Source organism: Carya illinoinensis, chromosome 1, assembly GCF_018687715.1.
Source record: "Carya illinoinensis cultivar Pawnee chromosome 1, C.illinoinensisPawnee_v1, whole genome shotgun sequence".
Classification (NCBI taxonomy): domain Eukaryota; kingdom Viridiplantae; phylum Streptophyta; class Magnoliopsida; order Fagales; family Juglandaceae; genus Carya; species Carya illinoinensis.
Genome location: NC_056752.1, coordinates 47,154,341 through 47,182,215, shown reverse-complemented (window position 1 = coordinate 47,182,215; position 27,875 = coordinate 47,154,341). Strand labels below are relative to the sequence as shown.

At 38.0% G+C, this 27,875-nt stretch overlaps 2 protein-coding genes and 1 long non-coding RNA gene across 9 annotated transcripts; all 3 read right to left on the bottom strand.

Annotated features, from left to right (window-relative positions):
* Positions 1–379: 379 nt before the first annotated feature.
* LOC122278424 (vicilin Car i 2.0101) lies at positions 380–3,751 on the bottom strand. Its single transcript, XM_043088616.1, has 6 exons — positions 2,376–3,751; positions 1,914–2,089; positions 1,729–1,809; positions 1,348–1,626; positions 938–1,253; positions 380–819 (listed from the first exon to the last, which is right to left on the bottom strand). The coding sequence occupies exons 1-6, from the start codon at positions 3,706–3,708 to the stop codon at positions 626–628; spliced, it is 2,379 nt and encodes a 792-aa protein (XP_042944550.1). The 5' UTR covers positions 3,709–3,751; the 3' UTR covers positions 380–625.
* An 11,096-nt stretch (positions 3,752–14,847) lies between these two features.
* LOC122278391 (type IV inositol polyphosphate 5-phosphatase 7-like) lies at positions 14,848–20,441 on the bottom strand. Of its 7 annotated transcripts, none has more exons than XM_043088593.1 (14): positions 19,752–20,441; positions 19,534–19,621; positions 18,908–18,976; positions 18,733–18,817; positions 18,535–18,639; positions 17,721–18,426; positions 17,414–17,607; positions 16,893–17,001; positions 16,625–16,773; positions 16,134–16,398; positions 15,869–16,055; positions 15,458–15,534; positions 15,205–15,359; positions 14,848–15,114 (listed from the first exon to the last, which is right to left on the bottom strand). In XM_043088593.1, the coding sequence occupies exons 1-10, from the start codon at positions 19,779–19,781 to the stop codon at positions 16,176–16,178; spliced, it is 1,758 nt and encodes a 585-aa protein (XP_042944527.1). In that variant the 5' UTR covers positions 19,782–20,441; the 3' UTR covers positions 14,848–15,114; positions 15,205–15,359; positions 15,458–15,534; positions 15,869–16,055; positions 16,134–16,175. The 7 variants fall into 7 exon arrangements, with proteins under 7 accessions (XP_042944527.1, XP_042944524.1, XP_042944530.1 ...); XM_043088590.1 differs by having other exon boundaries at positions 15,869–16,052; XM_043088596.1 differs by having other exon boundaries at positions 15,458–15,548; positions 15,869–15,971; positions 19,752–20,435.
* Positions 20,442–23,392: 2,951 nt separating this feature from the next.
* On the bottom strand, positions 23,393–25,189 carry LOC122303145. Its single transcript, XR_006240629.1, has 2 exons — positions 24,820–25,189; positions 23,393–23,847 (listed from the first exon to the last, which is right to left on the bottom strand). It is a non-coding gene; the product is annotated as an uncharacterized LOC122303145 (long non-coding RNA).
* Positions 25,190–27,875: the final 2,686 nt, after the last annotated feature.

Here is a 27,875-nt window from a genome sequence, read left to right as displayed (position 1 = left end):
CGACCAGCTCTCAACAGTGATCAACCAATTTTAATATCTATCCATCATCTTCATGAGACGCATGATGATCTGCCGATATATTCCCAGTAAACAATCAGATCTTACGTACTAACCTAGTTAGTGTGGTCGCTCACCTAGATCATGAGCATTCTTCGAAACTGCATCCTGAGTCGTTTTACCCTGCATGCCCAACAGATCTAGTTATCAAATTTATATAAATCATCGAAGAAGGCATTCGATTATATATATATATATATATATTAATTTTGAAACATTTTAGGGTGGATATTCCATCTGTGCATGCAAACTTGAGAACACTTCAGGTAGCTAGCGGGGATATATATTTTCAAATCAAAGCTAACTGAGTGTGGAAAAATAGTTAAGCAGAACACAAACTTTGTTTTATTTATATGCATAGTACTCATGATCATCATCCGCATGATACAAAAGTACTTCACTCCATAAGGTTGCTTACAAACTTTAATTAACACAGCGCCTCACTTGCGCATCCATCTCTGCTATCTTAGGTTATTATGACATCATTACATAACAAAACATCAAAGCATTGCTCTCCATGATCTTCTTCGCATGATATGGATTTGGAACATACTTGCTAGCAAGCTACTTAGAAGAAACCTGCAAAGTCCAAAATTGATGCCAATGGGTGGTCTCTCCCTTGGCCACGTCGGCTCTGCCTTTCCATGGGCACAAAATAAGATTCCACCTGTCTTTCAAATATCTCTTCTATCTCTTCTCGTGGCATGTTGAACGACAGCTCCTTTGCTTCTCTCTCTAACTGGTTAATTATGTTGTTTTGCCCTGCATATATAACAAATAACAAACAATATTATTAAGTCTTCTAAATTATATAGATGTAGCATGCATGCATGTAATTCATGAGCTTCTATTTGTGTTGCTTTCAAAAGCTGACACTCACCGGCAAGGAAGTTTCTCTGGTTGTTCTTGCCATTAATGCCGAAGCCGACTAGGCGCAGATTCTCATTCTGAGAAGCAGTTATCGCAATCGGATGCCCTGCCGGGATTACAAATATATCTCCACGTGCCAAACGAGCTGTTACCTTCTGGAATTGCCCAGTACTGCTCTCTTCCTCCTCTTGTTCTCTTCTCCCTTTGTATTCGTAGCTCTGGCTTGAAACATCATGTGGGCAGGCCATTTCAAAGCGTCCAGTCCCTTCTACCACATACACTACAACTGTGGCTTTAGAATTGTAGTGGGGCACCATCATAGCTCCCTGCATAAACAACCAAGAATTTTTCTCGAGTATCAGGGTAAAGAAAGCGGAGAATAACTACCGGTACCATGTTATTTAAGGTCTTTTGCCTTACTCGTTTGATTTCGGCGTAATTGACAAGGACATCCATCTCTTGCAGTTGCCTGTGCTCCTCGGGGCAAGCCTCGAAGAACTGCCCGAACTGATTCGAGTAGGACGACCTTTGGCTTTTTAGACTGATAGGACCCCCAGAGGAGCGGCGGCCCCATGGCCTCTGGCCGGCAGACATGGCGTGTTGGCTCAATGCCCTTAGCTTCTCTTGTGAGGCTCTGATGATTACTCCTTCCCTCTGCTCCTGCTGGTCGAAGAACCTCTCTAGCCTGTCCCTTGGAGTCTGTCAAGATCACGACGTCCAATTTTAGTAGGTTAACCAAGTTTTTTCTCTGTTTTTTTTTTTTTTGGTTTGGGTCTATTGAATGAAAAAGAAGAAGCCTACATTTAAAGCTGCCACGAGAATATCATTGCTGAATACCCTGAGATATGATTCAGTACTTTGAGCACCAGCTGCATAGTATTCCTGCAGTACAACAAATTCAAACTTGAGTACCAAAAATGATTAAAGGAATTGTGAGAAGACCAAGAGGAGCAGAAATAAGGAGTAGAAAATATGCTAGTAAATACCCTAAATTGGCCAGGATTGTTGACGGGCTGGAGGAGTTTCACCATCTCTAGCCTCTCGTTACTGTCTTGGTTAATCACATACTCGGTAGCACCCGCTGGAACCCTAATAACATCTCCATACTCGAGGTTGAATGACTCTCTTCTCTCTTGAGATACAAAGGTGAGGGTCGCCCTTCCTGTATTTTTTTATTTATTTTCCAAAAACATGCAATTCAAATGTCTCCAAATTGAAGAATTATAATATATCGTCACTACAAGTATAAAAAATCATTATATCCTAAACATTACGATGTATCCGTATCCTTTTTAACTCTGAAAATGCAACAAAAAACAAAACTATATATTAAAGATCAGTAAATTAACAAAACTATATAGTAAAGATTAGTAAGTTCAATGATCTATTTAATACTTACGTCGTTTTCATATTAATAAGTAAGATATATGGTAAGAGATTTTTTTTACCTCTTGTGACCACGATAACCGATTCCGCATCTTTGTGATATGGAAGCACAAAGGTGTTAGGATTTGCTTCCAAGATGACCACACGGTAATTCTCAATGCCACGAAGGAGCTCGGTTCTCTCCGTGAACCTCTCAAGATATTTAACTTCACCTTCCCCGGACTCATGTCTCGACCTGAGTCCCTGGGAGTGAAAGTAGTAGGGATTGTGCCTCTGTTGCTCCTCTTCCCGGCCTCTGCTTTCTCTTCGCGGGCTTGCCTGATCTGGTCCCCATTCTCTGCCTTGCTGCTCCTTGTATTGTCGTTCGCATCGTTGCTGGCATTGCCTTTGCCTTTCCGGGCTTTGCTCTTGTGTCTGGCATCGGCGTTGGCATCTGTGGTACTGTTGTTGGGGATCTTGTCGGTCTCTCCCGCGTTGGCGCTCTCTTTCTTCTTGCTGTCTCTGTTGCTCACACCTTCTCCGGCATAGTTGTTGCTCCTGACCCCTTCGTTGCCTTTCACACTGTTGCTGACACTGCTCATACCGCTGTTCTGGGTCTCGCGGATTCTGGTCGTCTTCGTCTCTGCCGCGTCGGCGCTCCCTTTCTTCTTGCTTTCTTTGCTCCTCTTCTAACCGCTCCTCGCACCTGCTTTGGCATTGCTGCTGTTGACGCTGTCCTTGCCCTTGCCTCCGGCAGTGCTCCTGGCATTGGCGATACTGTTCTCGTGGGTCACGCGGATTCTCCTCGTCATCGTTGTCTCTGCCGCGTCGGCGCTCCCTTTCTTCTTGCCTTCTTTGCTCCTCTTCGAAGCGCTCCTCGCACCTGCTTTGGCATTGCTGCTGTTGACGCTGTCCTTGCCCTTGCCTCCGGCAGTGCTCTTCGCATTGGCGATACTGTTCTCGTGGGTCTCGCGGATTCTCCTTGTCATCGTCGTCTCTGCCGCGTCGTCGCTCCCTTCTTTCTCGTTCTTGTTGTTCTTGAAATTGCCGCTCGCATCTTCTCTCGCATTGTGGCTGTTGTCGAGGGTCCTGCTTCTCGCAGGTTTCCCGGCACTGCTCATATTGTTTTCGTGGTTCCCGTGGGTCGACAATCTCCTCACGCTCCCTTTCCCTTTCACGCTCCCTCAATTGCTCCTCGCAGCGCCGCTGACACTGTTGCGCCTGTCTCTGTCCACGCTCTTCATGTTGGCACCGCTCCTGGCACTGCTGGAACTCCCACCTATGGCTTTCAGGGTCATGATGAGGGTTGAGTTCATTACTTAGGTCCTCAGTCTCGAGAGCGAGAGACGAGCATACTAAGGCGAGGAAAAGAGCTGAAAGGAACAGGAACAAAGGAATCTTGGCTTTGGTCACCATGATAGTTCTGGTTTTAGCTTCCTTCAATGGTATAGATGGCAGAGACGGGGATCACGTATTTATACTGCTACGGCTTAGACATGCAAGGGCATTTGGCTTGGCACGTTAATTTACATGCAAAGTGACCAGTGTCCTACGTGACAAATCGACGTGGCCCGCTAGCTACTACTTCAAACACCCGCGTCACGAGTCACGACGTACGTATCAGTCCCTAGCCTCTGTTCGATCTGTTCATCACGTGGTACGAAAATACGGAGCAAAAATCAGTGCCAGCTAGCTCGAAATCAATGGCATTGTTCTGCATGCATGCTAATTGATTATATATGCAGCGGATAGAAATCTGTGAAGTACTTCGGAGTCCAGATATTGCTGGGTGAAATTGATCTCTCCATGAAAACTGTAGAAGGAAATCATCTGTCGGACTCAGCAATGAGGGCCCTGCCCGAGGTCCACCTCAAGGTGTTTACGTGTTTGTGTGCATGCGAGGTTTCGTCCAGCTAGGGCATGCGTTTTGGTTAGTGGACGCGGCGATGCTCATCCGGGAAGTAAAATATAGACAAGCACGCGACGCAGAAAGACACAGCGAATTTGGAGTTTTGTTCATGCAAGCTAGCTACGAAAGGATCAAAAGTTTGTAGCATGTTTATTGTTTAAAGTAATAAATTTAATGATCTATTACAACTATATATATATATATAAAAGAATTAGAATACTATATATTGTTTAACGACACAGATCTACACATTTTCCTATATCACTAATATATATATCTTAATATATTAAAATATAATATTATAAATAGCTTTTTTTTTTAGAAAGATTACGACACAAAAGAGTATTTAATTAGGATCTTTTTTTATAAATTAGTTTGCCTTAATTAATAAAGCTCATAAAAAATTAAAAACTTTGGAGACTTCTTCAAACTTGGGCTGAAGCCCCAAAGTTATATCTAGTGAGATATTAAATAATTGATAAATGAGTAAAAAATAACTAATGATCATTAAGAGGTTATAATTAGTTAAAATGATAATAAATAATATTATTTTTATATTTTAACATTTTTAAGGATTGTAATAAGTCAAACAATAAATTGTGTTTTTATCCATTAGGGCGGTTGGTTTGAAATTTGGAAGATACTGAAATTAATTTAATTCAGTTTAATTTTAAATTGATCGACATATGTGTGCGCTGACATCCTCAAGCCCACTTATTCTAAACTAACAAAATAAGTTATTTTAATGAAATGAATAAGTTCAAAACCTTCAATAACAATAGGTCCAAATCGTGTCTTCCATAGCTTAGTTCAAGTGGATCAAAATTGATTCTCTTTCTTTCAAGCCCATCATGAGTGTCGGGCTCTTGCTAGTTTCATCCCAATTGAATTGTACCAATTCTTGTATTGCTCCCGAGTTTAACATCCAAACACCCAACTCCTAAATCACTACATCACACAACTCAAAATCTCTTTATATGTAGGACTCACAATCTTTTTTAACTTCCCATAAATATATCTAAATTCATCTTAACATCTAAATACATTTAAAACTCATTTTAGGTAAGCTCTACAAAATTTATTTTATCATCTCAACTCATTGCTATTTATAAATAACTCAACTCATTTCAACTTAGTTCAGCATTCAAATAAGGTTAACCGCATACATAAAAAATGTACTTACTGTTGCATTCTCAATAATTTTTTAGGAAAATATTGTTAGTATGATTCTCAAATATTTTGTCCATTTTGTTAGATTCCTTTGAAACTAATTGAAAAATAACATGCAAAGAATTTAGAAGATCATAAATTCATACGTGGGCAGCAAATTGCGGTAGACTTGGTGCATGGCAACCGGCGATCAAGTCCTTTGCCAAAAGGCTGGCCGTACGTGCTAATTCTTGTTTGGATGGCAAAATCCCCCAACTTATCACATTTAATCTTAATATCTAAATATTACAAACATAAATAATTTTAAATTTTAAATTTTAAATTTTTTAAATTTTCATTTAATCATTACCTAATCTATCATTATAATTTTTCTAAAATTTTAAACAAAATATAAAAAAATAATTCAATTTTTTCAAATCTCAAAATAAAAATAATATTATAATAATATTTTAATTTTATAATATTTTTATTCAATTTTTTTTCTAAATTTCCAAAACTACTCTATAAAATATATTAACTTGAACCATATTACTACTATTCATAAATCATATATCTATCTTATTTTACTTTACAAATCATGCCTAAATGGGCTTCTACGGACTTTTTTGGTTAAATAAAAAAGAAATTTGAGGAAATTACATTTTTAATTTATCTCTCTAAATTAGCATGCACCCATTTTATAATTTAATATGATCGTTAAACTACCATACTTGAAATTTACCTCTTCATTAATATGTCTATATTAATTACCCGATCGACTATATATATATATATACACACTACTGCATATCGAACTGCGTTCTTGTTGCTTATACAGCCCCAGGAAGCCGCTCTTCCCCCGTTTTTCATTTCGCATCGTTTCCACAACAACAACAAGAGCGCATACCCTGAAAACGTCCGCTCCAAAACCCTAACTCTTTTCATGCACCTATCATGCCATCCAAACGCTCTCGCAATGCTCGCATCGTTCGGCCTTCGAGCCAGGGAGACACCGGGCTGCTCGGCCATGTCCAGCCCATCGAATCCTCTGAGGATCTCTGCCTGAAGAAGCGCGCCATCAACGGTCGTCCGAAGCCGGCTCCAAACCCTGTAGCCAAGAAGTCGAACTCGCGTCCTCTTCTGAAACAGAAGCAAGTACAACCTTGTTGAATCAACCCAAGTATGAAGGGCTGCACATGTGCACCGTTTCTTCCTTTGTTGTATTAGGCACCGTAATTCTGCAGCAAATGTGGACCAAGAGAGCTCTTGATCAAGCTGCACCGAAATACACCTCCCTCTTGGTCAAGAAACGTGGGAGCTTTGTCCCCCATAATTTCTCCTATAAAAGGAGATGAATTCTGAAGAGAAACCCATCCTCACTGCGGTGAGAGATCAAGGGCAGTGGGTGAGGAAAGGAAGAGGGACGTGAGAGAGAGAAATAGAATTTTGTAGATTTTCTGAAAATCTTGTACAAATTCTATAAAAGAGGCTCCAGTGGACGTAAGCATTTTGTTGAACCACTTTAAAATTGTTTTGTGTGATTTTCGGACAGGTTAGAGGTTCAACAAGTGGTATCAGAGCTCTGGTTCGATCTGTCCGAAAATTCAAGTTGCTCAAAATCAATTTTTGATCACACCACAATGTTCCTCTCATCAAGACGAATCCGTAGCCGCAAACGGCGTCGAAAACGGATGTCGGAGGTGCCCGTACGCGCCCCTGGAAGTCGGAGAGTGCGATGCACGCGCCTCAGTCGCACTGGAGGAAGAAGACGAAGTGGGATACACGCGCCACGCGCTCCCACGCGCGGCTGGAGGTTGAAGACGCGTGAGGGACACGCGCTCACGCGCCCCCACGCGCCCTACAGAGGCTCGGCGCGTGACCGCCACGCGCCTCACGCGCTCCACACGCGCACAAGCTGCTGCGGCGCGTGTACAACACGCGCCAGACGCCCTACTGCGGCGCGTGTACCACACGCGCCAGAGAGATCTGGACCGTCCGATTTTCAGATCTTTGTTGAGCTAGATCTAAGCCATCCGGAGTCCGATTTCAACGATCAAATAGTGCTTTCCAACTATTTTGATTATTCCGGACTCATCCGTACGGTTAGAATATTGAGATTCACTATCGGTACTGTCGATCTGAACTATCGAGGTGTTGCAGATCATTTTGGGCTAGATCTACGCCAGTTGGAGTTCCATCGCGATGATCAAATAGTGGTGGCAAACTATTTGGATCATTCCGGACTCATCTGTACGGTGGGAATGTTGAGATTCGCCATCGGTACAGTCGATCTGAACTGTCGAGGTGTTGCAGATCATTTTGGGCTTGATCATAGCCAGTTGGAGTTCTATCGCGATGATCAAATAGTGGTGGTAAACTATTTGGATCATTCCGGACTCATCGGTACGGTGGGAATGTTGAGATTCGCCATCAGTACATTTGATCTGAACCGTCCACGTGTTGCAGATCAGTTGTGGGCTTGATCGTAGCCAGTTGGAGTCATGATGGACTCATTGGTTTTGGGATTAATTTAAGCCAATTGGGATCGTGAAATTTGATAGAGCAAATTTCAGATCATTGGACAATGCTGATTAACTTGTTATATCAGCAGGTTTTGGCAGTCATACAACTCATGGAGCATATTGTTATTAAGAGGAGAACCGCATCGGATCTCGTTGTGGCTTTCTTTGAAAAGCCAGTTGCAAATAACAAAGTGCAGATGAAGCTTTGGTGTGGTAGTGTGGATACGTACAGTCTAAGGAGGTTCTGTCTAGGAGATTGGAAATTTTAAGTGTGTCCATTGTGACCCTCCAATCTTTCCTGGGAACTGACTTAATGAGGTACTATTCATTTCTACGGTAAATTCATTAAAGCAATGTCAGGAAGTAAGGTTTCAAATCTTGTCAGATTTGAGGTGGAGAAACGGTTCAATTTCAGATAAGGCAGAAGGTACTATTGTTGCCCAATAGCATTTGGCGTTGTGGTCAAAAGGTTGGGAGGTCATGAGAATGATTATGAGTAATTCTGCAAAGAAGTCAAAGTTGAAGTTTCTCAATGTAAGAGATCTTATCCTGGATGAGGAAGTGCTGGCAAGATTTCGAGTTGTTGGTCCTGAATGTTGATTGTAAGGACAGAGGCAAGTCAAGATCTGGACAACAGATGACTCGCTAGAAATTGTGGCAAGATAGGCCACAAGAGACTGCTAAAATCAGGAGAAAATTAAGAATGATGCTGTGAATATGGTGACTGAAGAAATACATGGCGTTGCATTTCTTGCAGTGCACAATGCTATTAAAGACAGCCTGAAGACAGCAGTCATTCAGTAGTGTTTTCTCAAAGGCGTTGAAGGGCAAATCAATTCCTGAAGTCAACAGTGATACTAGCGACTGGTGAAACGGCTAGTACAAGGAGCAGTTTCGGCAAGTGACTCCAAGTCAGTAAATGGAGATACTGGTATTGATGCTAATGTTGTGTCTCTCTCCATGAAAAAAGAGACATGTATATCCTCATGGCATGAGTTGCCATGATAGAGGATGTGTTAATGTTAGCAGGTCCACAAGTTTACACATAGGCATTGGTTTGGCATTAATGCAGGGTGTGTGGTGGAAATTCATGTCGATGGCTGATGAACTTCCAGGAGAGCCAAACGTGGAAGTTACACCATAGTTTTCAGCAAGGTTATTTTCGACATGGGCCGAAGTGAAATGCTTGGAATTAGTTTATTCTGAGTGGATAGGCTTTTATGGTGAAGCATGATAGCGGGAGCTGGTAAATCTCCTCTGAAGAAAATCCCTTGCAAGCTCCGTGGATGTAGACTATGCTGATGCATTTGAAGATGCATTTGGAGAGGCATCTGGATATCCATTTGAAGACGTACCTGAAGATGCATGTGATAGCGGATCTCTCATGGCTGACAAGCATTCAAAGAAAGAGGTGAATTCATTTGAATAATGAATCAGTTTACAAGCAGCCTGGTATGGCATACTTGGGTGGAGGGGGTGATTGTTGAATCAACCCAAGTATGAAGGGCTGCACATGTGCACCGTTTCTTCCTTTGTTGTATTAGGCACCGTAATTCTGCAGCAAATGTGGACCAAGAGAGCTCTTGATCAAGCTGCACCGAAATACACCTCCCTCTTGGTCAAGAAACGTGGGAGCTTTGTCCCCCATAATTTCTCCTATAAAAGGAGATGAATTCTGAAGAGAAACCCATCCTCACTGCGGTGAGAGATCAAGGGCAGTGGGTGAGGAAAGGAAGAGGGACGTGAGAGAGAGAAATAGAATTTTGTAGATTTTCTGAAAATCTTGTACAAATTCTATAAAAGAGGCTCCAGTGGACGTAAGCATTTTGTTGAACCACTTTAAAATTGTTTTGTGTGATTTTCGGACAGGTTAGAGGCTCAACACAACCTCTCAAGAGTGTTTTAACGCTGGGGTCGCCGACGATTTGTGATGACGAAGGATCCAAGAACAAGAAGCCCGCTGATGAAGGATTCGGGGATTTTCTTAAAGCTTGTTCTCTATGCAAGAAGAAGCTCCTGGTGGAGAAGGATGTGTACATGTATGGGTACGTACGCAAGTCGTGATTTCTTGAATTTCGTTTTCTCTTCGCCTAATCAACGTCTTATAAAGAGACAAATGAAAGGTTAATTACAATGATCTCTCTCCGTTCTTCGACGTTCAGTACTACTCGATCAGTTTTTTTTTGAGTTGGAAATTAATTAAGATCATCCATCCATCTTTGATAACGTGAACGCGGTTCATTTTATTGACTACTTCATGTGTCAGTACTGCATATATATAAATATATATATGTATATATATATATATATATATATTTGCACGTATATACATGTTTATTTATATATATGCATGAGAATTTTATGTAACCGGTTTGGATGATTAACTAAATCCATTTTCTTTTCTTTGCTTTGTGTCTTAATTAAATCTATTTTAATTTAGAATTGATCTAATTATTTATACATTCTAATTTGAAAGAATGTATAAATTAGAATCTGATCTATATCTATAATTATAATAAATAAGTAATATTGTAATGTAGAATAAGATTCTAATCGAATTAGAATTATTAGATTCTTTTTAGAGTATTAATCTTTATATTCTGTAATTTATTGTACATGATTAATCATGAATTAGTGGCTATATATGTATGTGCATGCATCTTAGGTAACGTAGCTTAAGTTACGTGCGTATTGTTTCTCTTTCTTTCGCTAGCTGTACATGCATATAGAATCATTTGTGAATTTATTAGTACCTGTGTGGTATATATGGAATTACATTAACATTGATGGTTCAGATACCTAAATGCATTTTGCTCCGCTGAATGCCGAGACTATCGGATTGCTTTGGATGGATTTGAGAAACAAGTTTCTTTGGAATCAACAAAGTTAATTGATGACGGGACGATGGGAAAGACACGCTCCTCCGGCCGGGGTTTGTCTCTAAAGGCTAAGCCAAATGCTGCTATAGTAGTTAACTTGCCAAATATTGCAGATCGATTAGGTGCACATGCAGCTGTATAATTTTTGCAGTCAGCTGCTTGCATTTTTGTATACATACGCGCGATTGTTGATGGATCTTGTGCGGTTCCAGTTTTGAATTGATTCTGAGAATTAACAACGGTTTTGTTTCATGTTTTACTTCTCACTAATTTTTTTTTTTTAACTTCTCACTAACTTGCAAGCTCAAAGCTGGCATGTAAGACCAGATATTGACTTGACTTCAATTAATGCAGCCTCAATTTTCAAAGAATATGGTTAGATATATACCTTCATATTTCGATCATCGAATGGTCTAATTAATGTAAAAAGATCATGTGAGGTTTCCAGTACTATACCAAAATTTAATAGAGAAAACCTTAAGACCGACCGGTTGGACTTATAACCACAAAAAACAAAAGAAAAAAGAAGAAGACGATGATGATGGTGATCTCCTGGAAAATTGATCAATTTCTCTGTTTCTATTTTGATGGATTGAAGTATTAGGGTTTATGTTGGAGGTATGAAGGTTGGCTGTTTGTTTCAAGGAAAAGGATGATGGAAATGTAGAAGATCTGCTGCGATGGATATCGTAGTGTGCATACAAGATGTTTGCTAAAATGTGGAAGAGAAAATCACAAGTGTATTGTATTGCGCGCTAAGAGAACTGGAAATGCCATCGATTATCTTCCCCTTCCAATATCACAAGTGTAGAAGCAAGACTTGGTCTTCTCTTCCCATTCCAATATCAGTCCCATCGATTATCTTTTCCTTTTACAGATGATGTAAATGCAAGTTCACAAAGAAGAAAATGAAGCAAAAACAGAACACAGAAGATGGAAAGGAAGTCGTCATGATTTTAAAGGAGAAGGAGACCGAGTCTCGTACAAAAAGGCTTCAACCTGAACTACAAAATCACATAAATTTGTGAAGGGCTTTGTGTGGGTGCATCCATTCTCTATTTTGTGTGATGTCTAATGTGGCAACTGATAACAGGTGGGCTGCTTCTATAGGAAAACCAGCCGGATCGCTTAGAAGCGGTTCTGAATTTAATATGCACATCATAAAATATAGCTAATAAGGGGTGTCAGGCTAAGGTAATGGCCTTGAATACGTATCAGTAATTTAGGAAGCAAAGCACCAGCCATCATACTTATTTACTTATTAATCTGCATTAGATATTTAGAATAAGAGGGGATCGAACACCAATTATCTGTGCAAAAGGAAAAGCGTCTAAATAACGACTTCCCAGTAAAAGTACTGCCAGATCTGTAAAAGGGTAAGACAAACAACCCTTTTCAGATGAATCATTGGCTAAAAAACAAAAAACTTGAATTGTTTGCTAAAAAACGAAAAGTTTCAGGCTTCCATTATCATAAATTCTTCCAGGGTCGATCGTCATAACTTTCAAAATGAATTACTTCATCGATCAGTAATGATGAACACCTAAGTAATAAAAAATCTTATCTACTCCATCTTCTAATTTTGGTCTTATAACTAAAAATTACTCAAATGATTATGTTTGCCACCTTCGGTCTTCTTTCAGTCTATCTTTTATACCTTTTATTTTCTTTTTCTTCAGCGCGCACACAAAAGCAAAAATTCACTTTTCAAAGTAAACCTTCTCCGCCCGTTTGGAACTGCTTGATTAGTTCATCAGGGTTCATATATCCTTGAAAACATAAATATTTCTTTTCAATATTGAAATGATCAGCAAGAGTTCACTAACAATTAGATAATTAGTTAGTAGGACAGATAAGGTTCGTTTTTCTCTCTCTGCATAGCATTTCTCTTCCGTGTCTACATCGCCCCCACCTAGAAAGTTTTTTCGTTCACCAAGTGGAGGGGGGTTGGTGCTTTGCTCCACCCACCTCCCCTCCTCGCCAGCCACGCCTTTATTTCCATTTATTTTTATTTTTTCTTTTGCTTTTTCAGTTTTTTTTTTTTTTGTAGGATCACTCAACTTTGCTGATCTGCTGTTTTCTGCCAACCTAGGGTGGTCACAGGTCCCTTTTTAAGCTTCTCCAAGTGCCGATTGTCAAGTTGCGGAAGAAATTAACCCATCCGTGCGGTGCATTCTCCTCACTCGCAGCGTCGCCGCCGCGCCTCGAAAGGCTCTTTGCCACCACGCGCGGCAATTTTGGGATCTACGGCATCAGGTCTTCCATATCAGACTGGTCTCCTCTCTCCAAATGTGGCGCGTGGCCTGCCCGCGCTGTCACCGCTAATAACACTCTATCTCCTGCGATTCATCACAATTTTCGGATTCTATATTATGTTTCTGTTGTTCCTAATCAATGATCAAGTGAAAAGTGGATGTGATAATTCCTTTCGGCCAATCTAGACCAACACGTTACAGCACAACCCTTTGTACTGCCGCTTCTAGTTACAGTTTAATAATTTGTTTATTATACTATTTAAAAACTGTCACCAAACAGTCTTTCCTTGTAGGAATCAGGTGGGAGTCAATCTTTTGGCTCCGATCACGCTTTTTATTTTTTTACTTTTGTGTTGTAATGTGTGTTGGTTTTGGAAAGACAGTAAGGAACTCCTACCCCATTAAACTTATATATTGTAACTCTAGTTTATATATAAATGTCCTATTTGAAGAAAAAAAAAATTAGATAATTAGTTGCATCAGCAATTAATAGATCAGGAACATCACCCACTTATTATGTGCAGAACTGCAAATGTAAAGATCAACTTAATTATAAAGTTGTCCCTCAAATTGGTATTCTACAGGCATTTTAAGATTACCTTGACAGAATCTGTGGACTTGAGGTCATACAAAGTTCACGCTCCACTCTTCAGGGGTTTGACTCTCCAAGTCCGAGGTGGTTCCTGCATCTGCTCGGCCAGCTGCATCCACATTTGGAAAAAGCTAGAGAAATTATGAAGTAAGCCTTACAATCATTCTATACTGGCATCCACGCCCACGCCATGCGTGCAGAATCCTCGATGATAAACAAAAACAAAAAATCATGCTTTAGTATCTTCAAAAGCATATAAAAAGAAAAAGTTGACAAAATTCTTAAAGGGGTCTATTTCTCATGGTATATAGCGACTGGCGAGGATACCGACTAGCTAGAGCTTCTTTTTCCATTTTCTGAAAGTACACATGTAAATTGTCTTCAATTATAGATAATGGCAGTTCGAGCATTAACTTGTACGTAGGTGATTCAAAATACCAAGTCGCAGAGTTAATTGACAAAAATACAATGTTCGTCGAGAACAATATCCCTCTTAGAAGCTTTCAGCTCAGATACTTGATCATTACAAATTATAAATTTTCAGGTATCATCATGAATCATGTCAATGAGAGCTGGTAAGGTTTAAAAAAGAAAAGAAAAGAAAAGAAATTGTGACGTACTGATTCTTCTGACGCCCTTGTAACATAATGAGATCAGAAAAAGGTCGGATTAAGCCGGACACCATCTAATGATGTTATAATGTCGTGCAGACCGTAGCAGACCCCTTTGAGTATAAATAAAGTAAAATACAAGCAGGTCATTAACATCGGCATCCCAAAAAAAACAAAGGTCAGAATGTTTCCCATGCTCCTGTTCCTGCGTGGAAATGCAGGGAGAAGCCAGAGGGAATGCGCATGCGTTAACAAATAGAGCAGCTGACAAGCCGTACCTCCCAACATTTTACAGTTTTTGAAGGCTAAGCCAGTCCTGCGTCCACTTATACTGCGCCTTTTTCTTAGTTTTTACCATATTGTATTATTGCCTTCGCTGTTTTCGTGGGTATCTTAAAGTGAAAGAAATTATTGCGCGTACAGTTTAGAGCAAACAGCAAAAGACAAACGTGGAGTAAGAAGACTCTCTTGAAGAGCAGTCTCTAAATCATAGCTTCTGGTACTGCCAAAGCTGTAAATCTGTCTTGTGCTTTTCTGGTTTGTCATTTTCCTCAAGAGTGAAAAGAAAAAGCCAAAAGAAGTGGAGATGGGACAGTATCAAGAAAACGAACTTTTGCGTTAGAATCATTGACAAGAGCAGAGATTGCAAGAGGCTCCAGATTTCTATCATCAACTTCATTTCTTTTTTCCTTTACATTTTGTACATTGCTTTAGCATTGAGTATCCGTCAGATCTTTCTTTACTTCTTTGTGCATTTAAAGTTAGCACCCAAATGATTATTTTGACGATCTTTCACCTACATTAATCAGCCATCTATATATATTCCCTGAACAAACTAAAGAATCAAGAATAAAAAAATTGTCATCTACCCACATGGCACTTCTTTTTAGGTTGAGTTCATCATCCTGCAGAAACAAAAGTTTCGATCATAAGCACATGGACAACTTATTTTAGTTAAGTATAGAAGTAAGCACCAGGTAACACATATATAGTACCTGATCATTATGCATGACTTTGAGATGCCCGAAAGGTGGGTGCTTGTCAATCAGGTAATGGAAAATGCATCGTACTGGGACTGTTACGTAGTTAGCTAACAAGAAATGATGATCAAAGCTACAATATGTTGGCGAAAGAACTACAGAACTAACACCTGCCAGGAGAAAGTAAAGGTAAAATTAGACAAACAACTGTGAACTTCAGCAAAACCAATAAAAGTTAGGGAAAAAAAAAAGGTAGAGGGAGACCAACCTTTCTCGGTTTGTGGGCAACGGAATGTCTCCATCACCAGTCAAGGATGAATTCTTCAAAGTGATTCCCGCCTGCAACTGGGGACCAAATGCTAAGTAAGAATAGGAACAAGTAAGAGATCTACTACTCCACAAAACTTCCAAAAGAAAAGAGAGAATGTAAATGTTAAAACACTTTCAAATCATGCAAAGTGAATGTTCTCGGAAATAGGCATGATTCGGCTCCTCGTGGGATATCAACCAAAGTATATCCTCCAGGCTTATTATACATGCGCTGGGTTGCAGAAGCCTGGGAACTTGCTGTCATCAGTATTATAAGACTTACATACCAAGACATTTCTGTACTTCCAGGATGCTTTAAGGAAAATATAAATCAGAGACAGAGAGAAAGAACTGAAAGAAGGGTATCCACCTGATTGACTGAGGATGCGAATACTCGATATGCAGAAACAAGTGATATTCTTCAACAGGTTATTGGCCATGGTAATCTCTCAATCGTGGGCAAGAGGAAAGATCTGCGATTATATAGATTAATATATCTCCTCTTCAGGTAGATGTCAGGATGACTAGGGTAAGTGCAGTCCAAGGACAAGTGTCTGCTATAAAAACAGGTAAAATAGTTGGTGTGGGCATGTGTGTGTGTGAGAGAGAGAGAGAGAGAGAGAGAGAGAGCATACTTGAGCACAGATTAATGTAGATCCTAATTATTCTTCTTTCCTTCAGAAAAAATTTAGTTCAGTATATCCACGTGAGTTAGGCAGAAGCTCCTCCACTTCAATCTTGGAACTAGAGCAACTCATGCTTTTCCTCAGCCGGCTATGGCTTGACTCAACCTCCGCCCAAAATATGCCATAAACCGGTCTATGATCCGAAAATCTAGATTCTCCACGGACATAAGATAATTGCTGGAGACCTTCTCCATACCACAAAATTCGATCACACCTTCACACAAAATTAACTAAATCAACACCATGCCCAGGGGGAAGAGAAGAACCACCAGAACCCACATTCTATTCTTTATATTATTAGTCTACAATTCATACGAGAAAGAAAAAAAAAAAAAAAATACTTTTTGGTATATTTTCCATCTCTTCAATATCTCTATATTGCATTTGGGCTACGATTATGCATACTTTTTACCCACAAGGTATAGGAGGGATCATGTTACCAAGCAGGTGTTCTACGTTTCTCCTTTGGATGCATATCATCCCCTGCATATCTGTCTGAATTAGTTGAGTACTTGTAAGTTGGTGGAAAATAAATCCTCCCTTCGTTCCACCCCACAAAGACACGACCATGTCTCTGCTCTCTACGTAACTGCCAAGAAAACCATCAATACTTTAGACTAGAAAGCTTCTTCATATAAGTAATATAACAGACAAAAAAAATAACAAAGAAAAGAAATAGATAGAAGGACTCTGGCAGAGAGAACATGCCTGGTCATTCTCTAACAGTGCCCTCCAGTTTTGCATCTCCACAAGTGCCGTGGCAGAGCGGTAAGAGAGGGCAATACGATAATTCAAATCCCCAAGCCAAATAATTCGACTGGATCAAGAAAAAGAGATACGTAATTAGAATCCTCAAGAAAATTTTTTATAGAACAATAACAATTATATAGGGTTGTGAGCCACCAAGAAACAGAAGCTTTGTCCATATGATCTGCATACAAGTTGATGTAATTCCTCGGGTTTCAAGAGGGGGAAGCTTAGGTGAAAAAAGGAAGACTTAATTTGAATTATACCAGAATACTATTGGTATACTTGCTTTTAGAAAAAATGATCGGTCTCTATAAAATATAATACATAAATTGAAATTCCAATGGGACCAAGCAGTCAAATTTTTCATATTTTTTTCCCCACTTGTCTGCATGTTCCCTTAATACCCCCTACAATATCTGTTCACGGTACAACAATAGATAGATCGTAGCTAATAGATAGAGAATGAGTAAGGATCTTACTCATGCTCAAGGATGGTTTCTGGGGACTTCTCATCGCCAGAGCCATGAACTCGGGGAAATCTTGTCTTCCTAAGGATCTCCATGACATCAGAGTTCCTTCTTAGCTCATCACCCTCCTTCTGTCCTGAGGTCAAATGGCTACAGATGAAACAGAATGTTGTTTGGTGTAAAGACATACTGACTGAAATTGATCCCTGCAAATAAAAGCAAAATAGTACTCGTTTTTCAGTTAATACTGACGGAGTTCCTTCTTAGCAAGTAACAAGCATATTTACATGCTAACTAACACCATTAGCTAATGAGATACCTTATTTCCAAGGTAACCCATCAATCCTCGGCCAACACAAGAAACTTTCATGTTCCGGACATGATCCCTCAATTCACTTCTCACCCATATTGTGAGAAATATGCCAACCATCTGTTTACTTGCAACTAAGCAGTATCTTGAATGCCCTGGCATTCTATATCCATCTTCATTAGATGCCAATCCACCATGGGCTATTGGTGAATGTAATACAGTACTTGGTGAATCCCCTGGCACATTATCATCATCTGATGAACCCCATCTAGAATAGTCGCTAGGCCTGGAATAGTCACTGGCCCTGGAATAGTCACTCGGTCTGGAATAATCACTCGGCCTGTGACCCCATCTGAAACTGGGGTCATAGTCACTTGGCCGATGGCCAAAGATTACTCTATCACAAACACTGAATCGACGATCAAGTCTTGGATGTGGAATCGAAGGTTCATTGTCAACTCTCCAGCTGTGGGTTGTCTGGAATGATCGACGATGGAAGAAAGATGAGTTCTTCTGCCTTGCAGATCCCTCGAAATCGGCATTTATTTCTACAATTGGCTCCGGAATGGGAGACGGTGTATAGCATCCACCCCCTCCACTGGTCCCGGGAAGATTGTTGAGACTCTTTCGAATGAGAGCCAACCACTTTTTGGCAGGGCCGTTGTCTTCTGCACCCAGAACATTGCCGGCATTCAATGGCACAATTTCTTGAAATCTGATGTGCAAGGAAGAGAATGGCGTCCATTAGCAATGGCTAATTTCATAGTACCCAAAGCATACCCAAGAACACATATGGTGAAAATATGCGGTACCCAAAACATACCCAAGAACATAAATGTCAGCAGGAGGTGAGGCATGCAGCCAGGCATCTAGATTCAAATTACTTGTTGGGGATCTTCCAGCCACATTCCATGTAGTCACGAATATGCTGCCCCAAAATTAAAAAGACAAGCTCTCAAAATCAATACAATAACAATCGTAATAAGAAGTAAAAGAGTAAGTAAAGGAAAGAAATCGATACCTATAGTTCTGCACATCTATTATTCGAGGATGGTCGAGATTCATTCTTCTTCGCCGAACCTGCTCTGTGTTCCGGCAAAACTTTTCTGCGCATTGAAGTGAGAAAAAGAATTAAGGAAAGATAACAGCTTACAAATTGAATATGAAGTCTCGAATGTGTTCTGATTAAACTAAACCTGTTTTGCTTTTTTTGATCGTGCATGGCTCCCTCTCTGAGAAGCTGGTCCTATATTCCGTATCACCCCCTGAAAGAGGAATCATTGTTAATGCATCGAACCTACTTTTAAAACAAATTGGATGCAGATAATAAAAATATATATATATATTAGATGCAGATATAAAAACAAGAATGTCTTAAATCGGTATTAGATGCAGATAATATATATATATATATATTCCATTGACTGGTCAAAATAAAAAAGAATTAATGCTTTGTTTGGTTGCTGAGAATACGAAGAAAGAGATACGGAATTTATAATTTTTATTCATAGGTATAATTTAGCACCTCGAGATCATTCATTTACTTATGATGCGGGAAACAGAAGCCTCCATCCAATTGAGCCTAGTTCAATATTTGGCCAAGTTCTAAAAACCACGAGGATATTAAAGTTCAAACTACATATTCGTTCCTTTCTTCAACTTTCTTAGTAACCAACCAGCAGGCGAGAATTATGTAATAGATTCTATACTAGGGGAGGAAAAAGCATGTTCTTTTTCTATTATATCATTGAGGTTATGAGTAACTCCCAAAATCCAAAAAAAAAAAATCAACTAATAATCCAGAGAGAACAAAGATACCTACCACGGCAATTAACATCATCTGCCTGAAAATCCTCAGTTTTGCTCTTGATATTGAACCACTTCCTGACCATTTTCTTTGACCACGAGAGCTTCAACAAACAAAAAACAGAGAATCAGCTGACATCGTCCAATGATTAGAAATGAAAGGGATGCCAGAAACAAATTTTATATAATTTTCTCAAACATTGATTTCTTTTCTGGCAGAAGAAAGTGAAAAACCTTGCTTTTCTTGGAATTACCATCTCTCATTGTTTCACTACCACTTCATACAGCTCTCCTAGTATTCTCTGCTATTCTGGATATCTGGGTTTTACTTAGAATCGACCAAAGATGTCAGGAATACAAGGAATGGGACCTTAGTACCGGAGATTCTCCTTCCCCAGTTCCCGGGTTTTCTCTATTTTGAGCTTTGAAACGAGAACAAGCGCAGTTGAACCTCAGTAGACTGTGTGGTTCCCAGAACTACCAAAACAAGCTCAAGAGCTCAAGCAAAAAGACCAAGCAACAAAAGGGTTTTATGGTTTCCTTCTTATGGCTCTATTAACTGCACCATATGAAAGTTTTATGGCGCAAAGAAGCAAAAACAGGGGCAATACGAAATCACCTCGACTGGAAAGAGAGAGAACGAGAGACAACGCTTTAATGCGTGGGAGTGAGATGAGATTCTGAAGCATAACAAGACAATGCGGCAGAGAGAGAGAGTAAGGGATAGAAGTATAGCCCGAGGCTCTCTTTCTCTCTCTCCTTGAAAGGATCTCGGTCTGAGTTACAACAGCGAAGTATCGCATTTGAACAGAATAAAGTGCAGAAGAGAGAGGGAGAGAGAATTCAGCGGACTTTTTAGTTTTTAGTTTTGATTATTTTTGTTAGATTATTAATTTTACTCCAAAGCACAAGAGATGCCAACGCATGAACGGGCAACGGGCAGGCTGTTTGGCTATTAACTTCTGCACCTGGCAGGCTGTTTGGCTATTAACTTCTGCACCTAAAACGACTCGGGCAGCCGGACAAAGACTGCCCTTGGTCAGCAAAGTGGAGGTAAGGATGAGATCTGTAGCAGACCGACCCTATTACTGTGCACCTGTGTCCTCCCTCCTTCCTCCCGTTTAGTCTTCCTTCAAAGTAAAAGCAGTTTAAAGAGAGGAAAAGAGAGAGAGAGAGAGAGAGAGAGAGAGAGAGAGAGAGAGAGAGAGAGAGAGAGAGAGAGATATATAAAAGGGAATGTATGTGTGTGTTGTAGTACAAGATTTTATTTTTATTTCTCCTTTTATTTTGTTTCTTCTTCCGTTGGACAAAGAATGTTTGCAGGAGAGGGTACAGTGTTGGGTTTTGTGAGGCTTTAACTTGTTATGTTCTTTGGGATTTTGCATTTTCGTGGAGTTTTTCTTTTTTAATCTTTAGTAGTCATGAATAATTCATATACATTATATGGCTCAAGATCTTCATTTTTGTCATTTTTTTCCCCTCTACCAACTTAGGTATTGTGAAGCAATGTGTATGTCTCTTCTATAGATTAGGCAAACTTTTGTATATGTTTAGTGAATGACAAAAAAATAATGAGCTGACGGCGGAGTTGTCCAAGTTGGGGCCAGGGCACCACAATAAAATATAAATACATGTTAATTCATGATCTTAATATCTAAATACATCGAAATTCATTTTAAGTAGATTTTATAAAACTCACTGCACTATCTCAACTCATTACTATTTATAAATAACTCAACTTAACTCAACATTTAATATATGAATAATATCACCACAAACATAGGGAGTTACTATTCACATCCTAAACCTATACCTTAAAATATAGAATTAGATGGAGTGTCGATTGTATCAAAAAGTTAACTTGACTCTCTAAATTATAGAGATAACAGTATTTTAAGGCATCAGATGACAATGCTCTAAATGGGGCATAAATTGACATCTTTGCTAACCACTAACGAGTGTATGTCTTGCAATTTTTATTTTTGGCTAGTTGGTCCCAATTAGAAATGATTGAGATTTTCTCAAATCTCTTTTGATTTTATCCCGTTATATTTAAAATAATAAGAAAAAAAATACAGCGGTTGGCTGGTTTTACTGTCTTTTTCTAATATAAAAACTCACATGTGTTACGAGTAGGTCAAATTATCTGAAAGTTAAAATGCTAGCACTTTTTTATATTAATTGACAGTGGTGATGTATTGATCCTAAAAATTTTTATTATGGAATTCAAGGCTTTCTGAAAAATACCACTTGGTAGACAGGATCATATTGCACATGATGTACGTATAGATAAGTGTTGAGAAAAAATCTTTGGAGAATATCCTTTGGAGGTGACAACTCGCTCGTTCAGAAAATGTCTGTACGCCTGCATATTGGTATATTCTCCATGGTCATGGGGGGTTGAACTACATACACAGAGGACAAGATCATCAGCTAAGGATATGGGAGACCGATTAAAATGCTTTGCCTCGTGTCTATTTTCTGTACATGTATAGTGATCAGTGGACTTCCATGATCTTTTTGATCAAATCAACCCTATCTAATCAGCATCAAACGATTTTCCTTGAGAAAAAAAAAAATATATATATATTATTGTTTGGTCACGACGATGTCGTTTTCCCTTTTTGTTATTATAAAAAATTTATTTATTTGTTATCAGTTATTTTTTATAAAAAATAACTATATTCTATTAAAATAATCAATTTATTTTTATAGTAAATAGTTATTCTCGTCACAAATAATCCTTCACAAATTCTCTTTTCTGTTTACTTATAAGGACGAGTAGATGGCTACATTTAAATTTGCTTCATCTAATGTGGGTCGACTTTGGGAATGATTTGAAGCAATAAAGGCCAAATAAAATATAAAGTGAACATTGAATAATACAAAGAAACTTGTAAAGTTGGGAATTGTAGCATGTACTACCAAAGACTAAAGAGGTAGCAAGAGGAAATAATGGGGGGGCCCTATTGGTATATTTGGATATAATCTAAAGGGCACAGAGATGTGGACCTACACATGATCTTGGAAATTAATATAATTTATTTTTTTCTCTCTCCCAACCTCTTTTGACAACCTTGATGCAGTATTTCATGGATGGCATTAGAATGTGTTTGGATTCAACGAGTTCATGATGAAGAAAGGATGTTTGGATGCGCATCTTGATCTTCTTGATCAAGTGTCTGTCAATATTGTAAGGAGGGGGGGAGAATCTGTCAGAAGAGAATGTTTGTGCCCTTTGTGCCCTCTTGATTAATTTGGTTTGGCTGTATGCATATAAATAAAAATGAAATAATTTATATAAGTTTTAAATAGATAAGTCTCGACTAAATCTTTATAAAAAAGTGAATCACAAATTAAAAAAATGAAAAAAAAAATAATATTATTTATTAGTGGAACCCATTGTTTTAAGTTTTCTAATTAACACGACATATGTGTTTATTGTTATGGAATTATATCATGATGTGTAAATTAATAAAAACATATAAAACTCAATTATTAAAAATCTAATGGATTCTGAAAAAAATAGAATTTAAAATAAGTTTTGATATTTAGGGAAAAAAATGTAAGTTATATTGAGTTAGATAAAAAAATTAAAAAAAAAATAATTTTTGAAAAATGGAAAGTTCTTTCAAATCTAGAGGGTGATGGGGTCCGTTTGAGAAATGAATATGACTTGATCCAAATTGCAAGGGTTGCAAAGAGGGAAGAGCCACCTTGAATTGAAAACTGATGAATTTTCAACGGAACATTAGTAGTCCGATATCAGAGTGGGTATCAAAGGGAACACCGCCGGCCATGGATTCAACCAATCCATTATGAGTTTTGGAATCTAATTATTTTCAGTAAGAAAAAAAAAAGATTTAAATGGTATCTAGCTAGAATTTACCACCGTCTATCCTCCTTGTCTTTACAAGTTGACTATCAATATATATACACATATCACATACTCTTTGGAACGGAAGCTTCGCTCTCATGCATTTAACGGTCATAAATAAACTAATAACACATCAGCAATCCATATAGAAGTCACATAAGCGGCATCACATGATAGTAAAATCAAAACTAAAGAAACTCGTGTGATCTATTTTCTTCTGAAAACAAACAGCTCGCTCATCCACTCTACCCACACCTCCACAAGCCTTTCGACCTTCATACCCACACAGGAGCTCTAAACTAGGGCACCCCTACAGACCATTGCACTTCCGGACCAAGAGATCTCTTCAGACCATCAGTCTCATAAACACCATCCAGATTCAATGCATTGTTGCCCTCCAGACCGCCACACACCATCATCCGTTGTCCTCCTTGTTCATCGACGTCTTCGTATCTACAATTTATATGATTTGTATAAAGATAAGGCACATAGTACTGAATTAAGGTATGGTCGGAACTCCGGCCCGAATGCACTCTATTCATCATAGCAATTCCAAAGGTCTCCCTAAAGTGAAATATTCAACTATTTCTCTCTCCCATAGATGCCATAGGCGATTAAGGTTTTTAATCTCAATCTGTGACTAGGGGTATAAAAAAAGGGGTAAATCAGACCGAATCGAACCAAACATGTGGGATCGGTCCAGTCCCGAGTTTGGTTCAGTCTGATACCAGCTTTATTTTTTTTTAAAACCAGTCAAAATCGGTTCAGTTCTTATTTTTCTTTTTCTAAAACCGGACCAGACCAAACCGATTTATGTATATTTTTTAGTTTTTTTCTATTGTATATAATATTTATATATAATATATAACTATATTAAAAATAGTTTTGTATCATATGATAAATTACTAATTAATATAATATTAAATTTTAAAATCTTATATCATTTTATTTATTGATTAATAGTTATATTGATACTATATCACTATATATTATAATATATCATTATATTATATTATATTATATCATTATAGTCTATAATACAATTATAATATACTATAATATATTATCACTATAGTATTATATATTATAATATACTATATATATTATAATATAGTACATTAAAACCAGAAAATTGAACCGAACTGAACCAGAAACCGATAAAATTGGAGTACCAGTTTAGGAAAATAATATGTACGTAATCAGTTTTGAAAAATATAAAACTGGTGCATATCGATTCGATCCTAAATTTTATCTAAAACCGAACTGAACCAGACCGGATATACCCTTATCTGCGACCAACAAATAAGAATGATAATACACGTAACATTATAACTGAAAGTGATCACTTGAAAACCTTGGAGAAAACTGAAAATTGAAGGAAAACACTCATTAACCGAAAAAAGAAGAAGAAAGAATTGGACATACCTTGGGAAGGGAAGCGATTGGGATGCGACAACGAGGGTTGTGCAATGGAGGAAACAATCAAGGTTTGACTGCATTGATACTTTCTCACAGACCATGGTTTTGTACACGGATTAGAGAGAATTGGATACAGAAAAGGAGAGCGAAGGTGTTCTCTCCCCGGCCCTAACCCTGCAAACGGAGGAAACACAAAAAATAGAGAGAGAAAATGAGGAGAGAGGGGGGGGGGGGGGGGTGACAAAAATTTTTGTCCCTCTACAGTGTGGTCATGATACGGTTGCTAATACGTGGTCTTTAATTACGTGGCACGTACACCTCCATTAGAAGCTGTTATTGATTGGGGGAAGATCGATCGCTTCAATCGGCTATAAGTTATTCTCCATATATATATAAATCTATACTCAATCTACAAAAAAATAATTATAAATTAATGTGACTCATTTTAAGTAAGTTTATATATCGATTGACGACTTAATTCAAATGTTGTTTAAAACACGATACATTATTTGACTCAGACTAGATCAAGATGAAGATTCAACATTTCTCTTATTTCAAAATATAAACACTTTTCTTGCCCTCTCAAAGACAATGCCAAACAAGCATGCAGTAGTACTTATTCCCTGAGAATGAGTTCAAATTACATAATATTCCGGAAAAGCATCAAGCTGCATGGATTCTTGTCTTTTAAAGATCCTAACCACAGCTGTAATGTTTCAGCACAAGTACTAGTGCTACTGGATGACTAATTAAGATCGCGTGATTAATGAAGGTACACATGAATCATGGACCATTAATGGGTCATCTTTCACAGAATAAGAGACAAACTCGTCATGATTAATTAATTAAGTAGGTCAAAAACATAAAAGAACTCCCAAGAAGATTTGTTTGTCGCTTTTACTTTTTCTTCCCCCCGAAACCAGCCACCTTTGGTGAATCCAATAGGGCAAGCTAACGCCTAAACATGATTTAGGAGGCATGCAGTCAAAGGAAACAGCAAGCCAGCCAACTGCAATTTTTTTTTTTTTTTTCATTTTTTTTTTCTCTCAGATACTTTATTGCCAGCTTTTTCCGGCTTGGAGAGACCCCATTGTTTGATCTTTTTCTTTACAGAGGTATTGTATCTGTTTCAAGGCATGGTTTTGGGTCCTTTGGTTTTTCAAAATGCGACAAAAGCTTTGCTCACTTGTCCTTCTCTTTAGCATCTACCACAGTAAAGTGAATTATATATGTGCCTATCTATTGATGTGGACCACTCTCTCACATGCACATATACATCTGCTAATATTTCTTCTAGGGTTTGTGTGTTTTTATTTTTTTCCACAGAATCATGCATGCTGAACCCTAAATATTTGATATGCATGCATCGATCCCACAAAGACCGGATCATTAAATTATAGAACTAAATGATCAAATTAAAAGAGTCAAGAAAGCTTGGCTGTGAGTTTTGGTAGCAATATAATAAATATATATATATATATATATAGGTTTTACCATGCATGACGATGACCATGTTGTTGTGCTTGAGCTTAGGGATGACGACCAAGGTGAAAAAGGTTGTTATAACTAGTAGAACATTTTGAAGTAAATGATGTTGTTGTAATGTTTGCTTGAATATGAAAAACAAGCTGGGAATTCTCAACTGAGATTATATCCGATCTGCTATCATTACTGTACATAATTTGATGATGATGATCATGTTGGAATTTTTTATGTCATTTTTTTTCCTTAATATTTCTCCCAAAGTTTTAAGGAGGGAATATCTTTTATGTGATATTGTAGGACGGACATGTCATGACCCAACTATATATTATGGGGGAATTAAGCACAACCAACGATCGAGCAAGAATTGTGGGTGAAAATGATTTGAGTACTCTATTATATATTTTGAATTATGAACTTTTATTTGATTTGGTTGGATGAGAGTGATTTGAGCATTATTTTCTTGTTTAGTGATTTGAGCATTATTTTCTTGTTTATCAGTATATATGCTCTTTTAGATCTTAGTCATTTTTAGAAGAGTACATCTCTTACATACAGTTAGCACTTTTTATATTTTTTTTACGTATTTTACTGATATGATTAGTTAAAATAATTATTTTATATTAAAAAAATGATACAGATAATTACATTAACAAAATGTATAAAAAATACGTAAAAATAACTACTAATAGAATATATTTTTGTTTTCTCAGAATTTACTTCTTTGACTCGTTGACTCAGGACTGATTGCCTAATAAATTACAGGGTCTCTAGTGGAATATTTTAAGGTCTAGATCAAGGTTTTAAAAGTTGCTAACTGTCGTTTATATGTTATAGCTCAATAAAATAAAAATAAAAACAAAAGTCAAATAATTGCTAAAAAATCGAAGAAATAAGGTGTCGATTCCCACATAATCGACCTTGATTCATGTTGGGTATATTTAATTTCCAAGTATATTTGGATGATCACTTGTCGTGATCAGAGATGGTTTATGCTCCGGATTCAAGCCGGCCATGACTGTACGTGAGGGCCACATGAATTTTTTTTACTTTTTAAAAAGAAAATTGGGATTGAAGAAAAAGATTTTGACCCGATGCTCCCTTTTGATTGAGAAATAAAATTTTATGACAGGGACTTCAAGGAATTTTTTGAACCAATATTATTGCAACCTGTCCCCATTAAGAGGAGAATAATTTGGAATAATTTAAAAAAAAAAAATCAAAATCTCAATAATTTTTTAACGATGCGATGAATTTGTCAATAAATAGACTTATAAATTGATTTTTTTCATTAATATTGGAAGGAATCTCCTTTTTCCCCATGATATCCCTTGATTTGAACTCATTGGATTCACCTGATCATAATTATCACCAAAGCAATTCAACCAAGTATATATAGGTCAGATTCTCCTACTGAGTTCATGATGGGTGGATCAATTTAACATGAAATGGGATAAAACTTTATATTTATATTGAATGATTTTATTCTCATGAATACTACCTACAATGAATTCAAGTTCTAAAATTACCTAGTTTTTTAGACTCTAGCTACAAATCAACATCAGATCAAAGTCCCTTAT

Coding starts and splice junctions, on each gene's coding strand:
- LOC122278424 (XM_043088616.1), bottom strand. CDS start 3,708: ATGGTGACCAAAGCCAAGATTCCTTTGTTCCTGTTCCTTTCAGCTCTT. Junction 2,090..2,375: donor GGTTATCGTGGTCACAAGAG/GTAAAAAAAATC, acceptor AAAAAAATACAG/GAAGGGCGACCCTCACCTTT. Junction 1,254..1,347: donor ATTACGCCGAAATCAAACGA/GTAAGGCAAAAG, acceptor TTGTTTATGCAG/GGAGCTATGATGGTGCCCCA.
- LOC122278391 (XM_043088593.1), bottom strand. CDS start 19,781: ATGAGAGATGGTAATTCCAAGAAAAGCAAG. Junction 19,622..19,751: donor GTAATTCCAAGAAAAGCAAG/GTTTTTCACTTT, acceptor TGTTTGTTGAAG/CTCTCGTGGTCAAAGAAAAT. Junction 17,608..17,720: donor TGGGTTACCTTGGAAATAAG/GTATCTCATTAG, acceptor TTTTATTTGCAG/GGATCAATTTCAGTCAGTAT.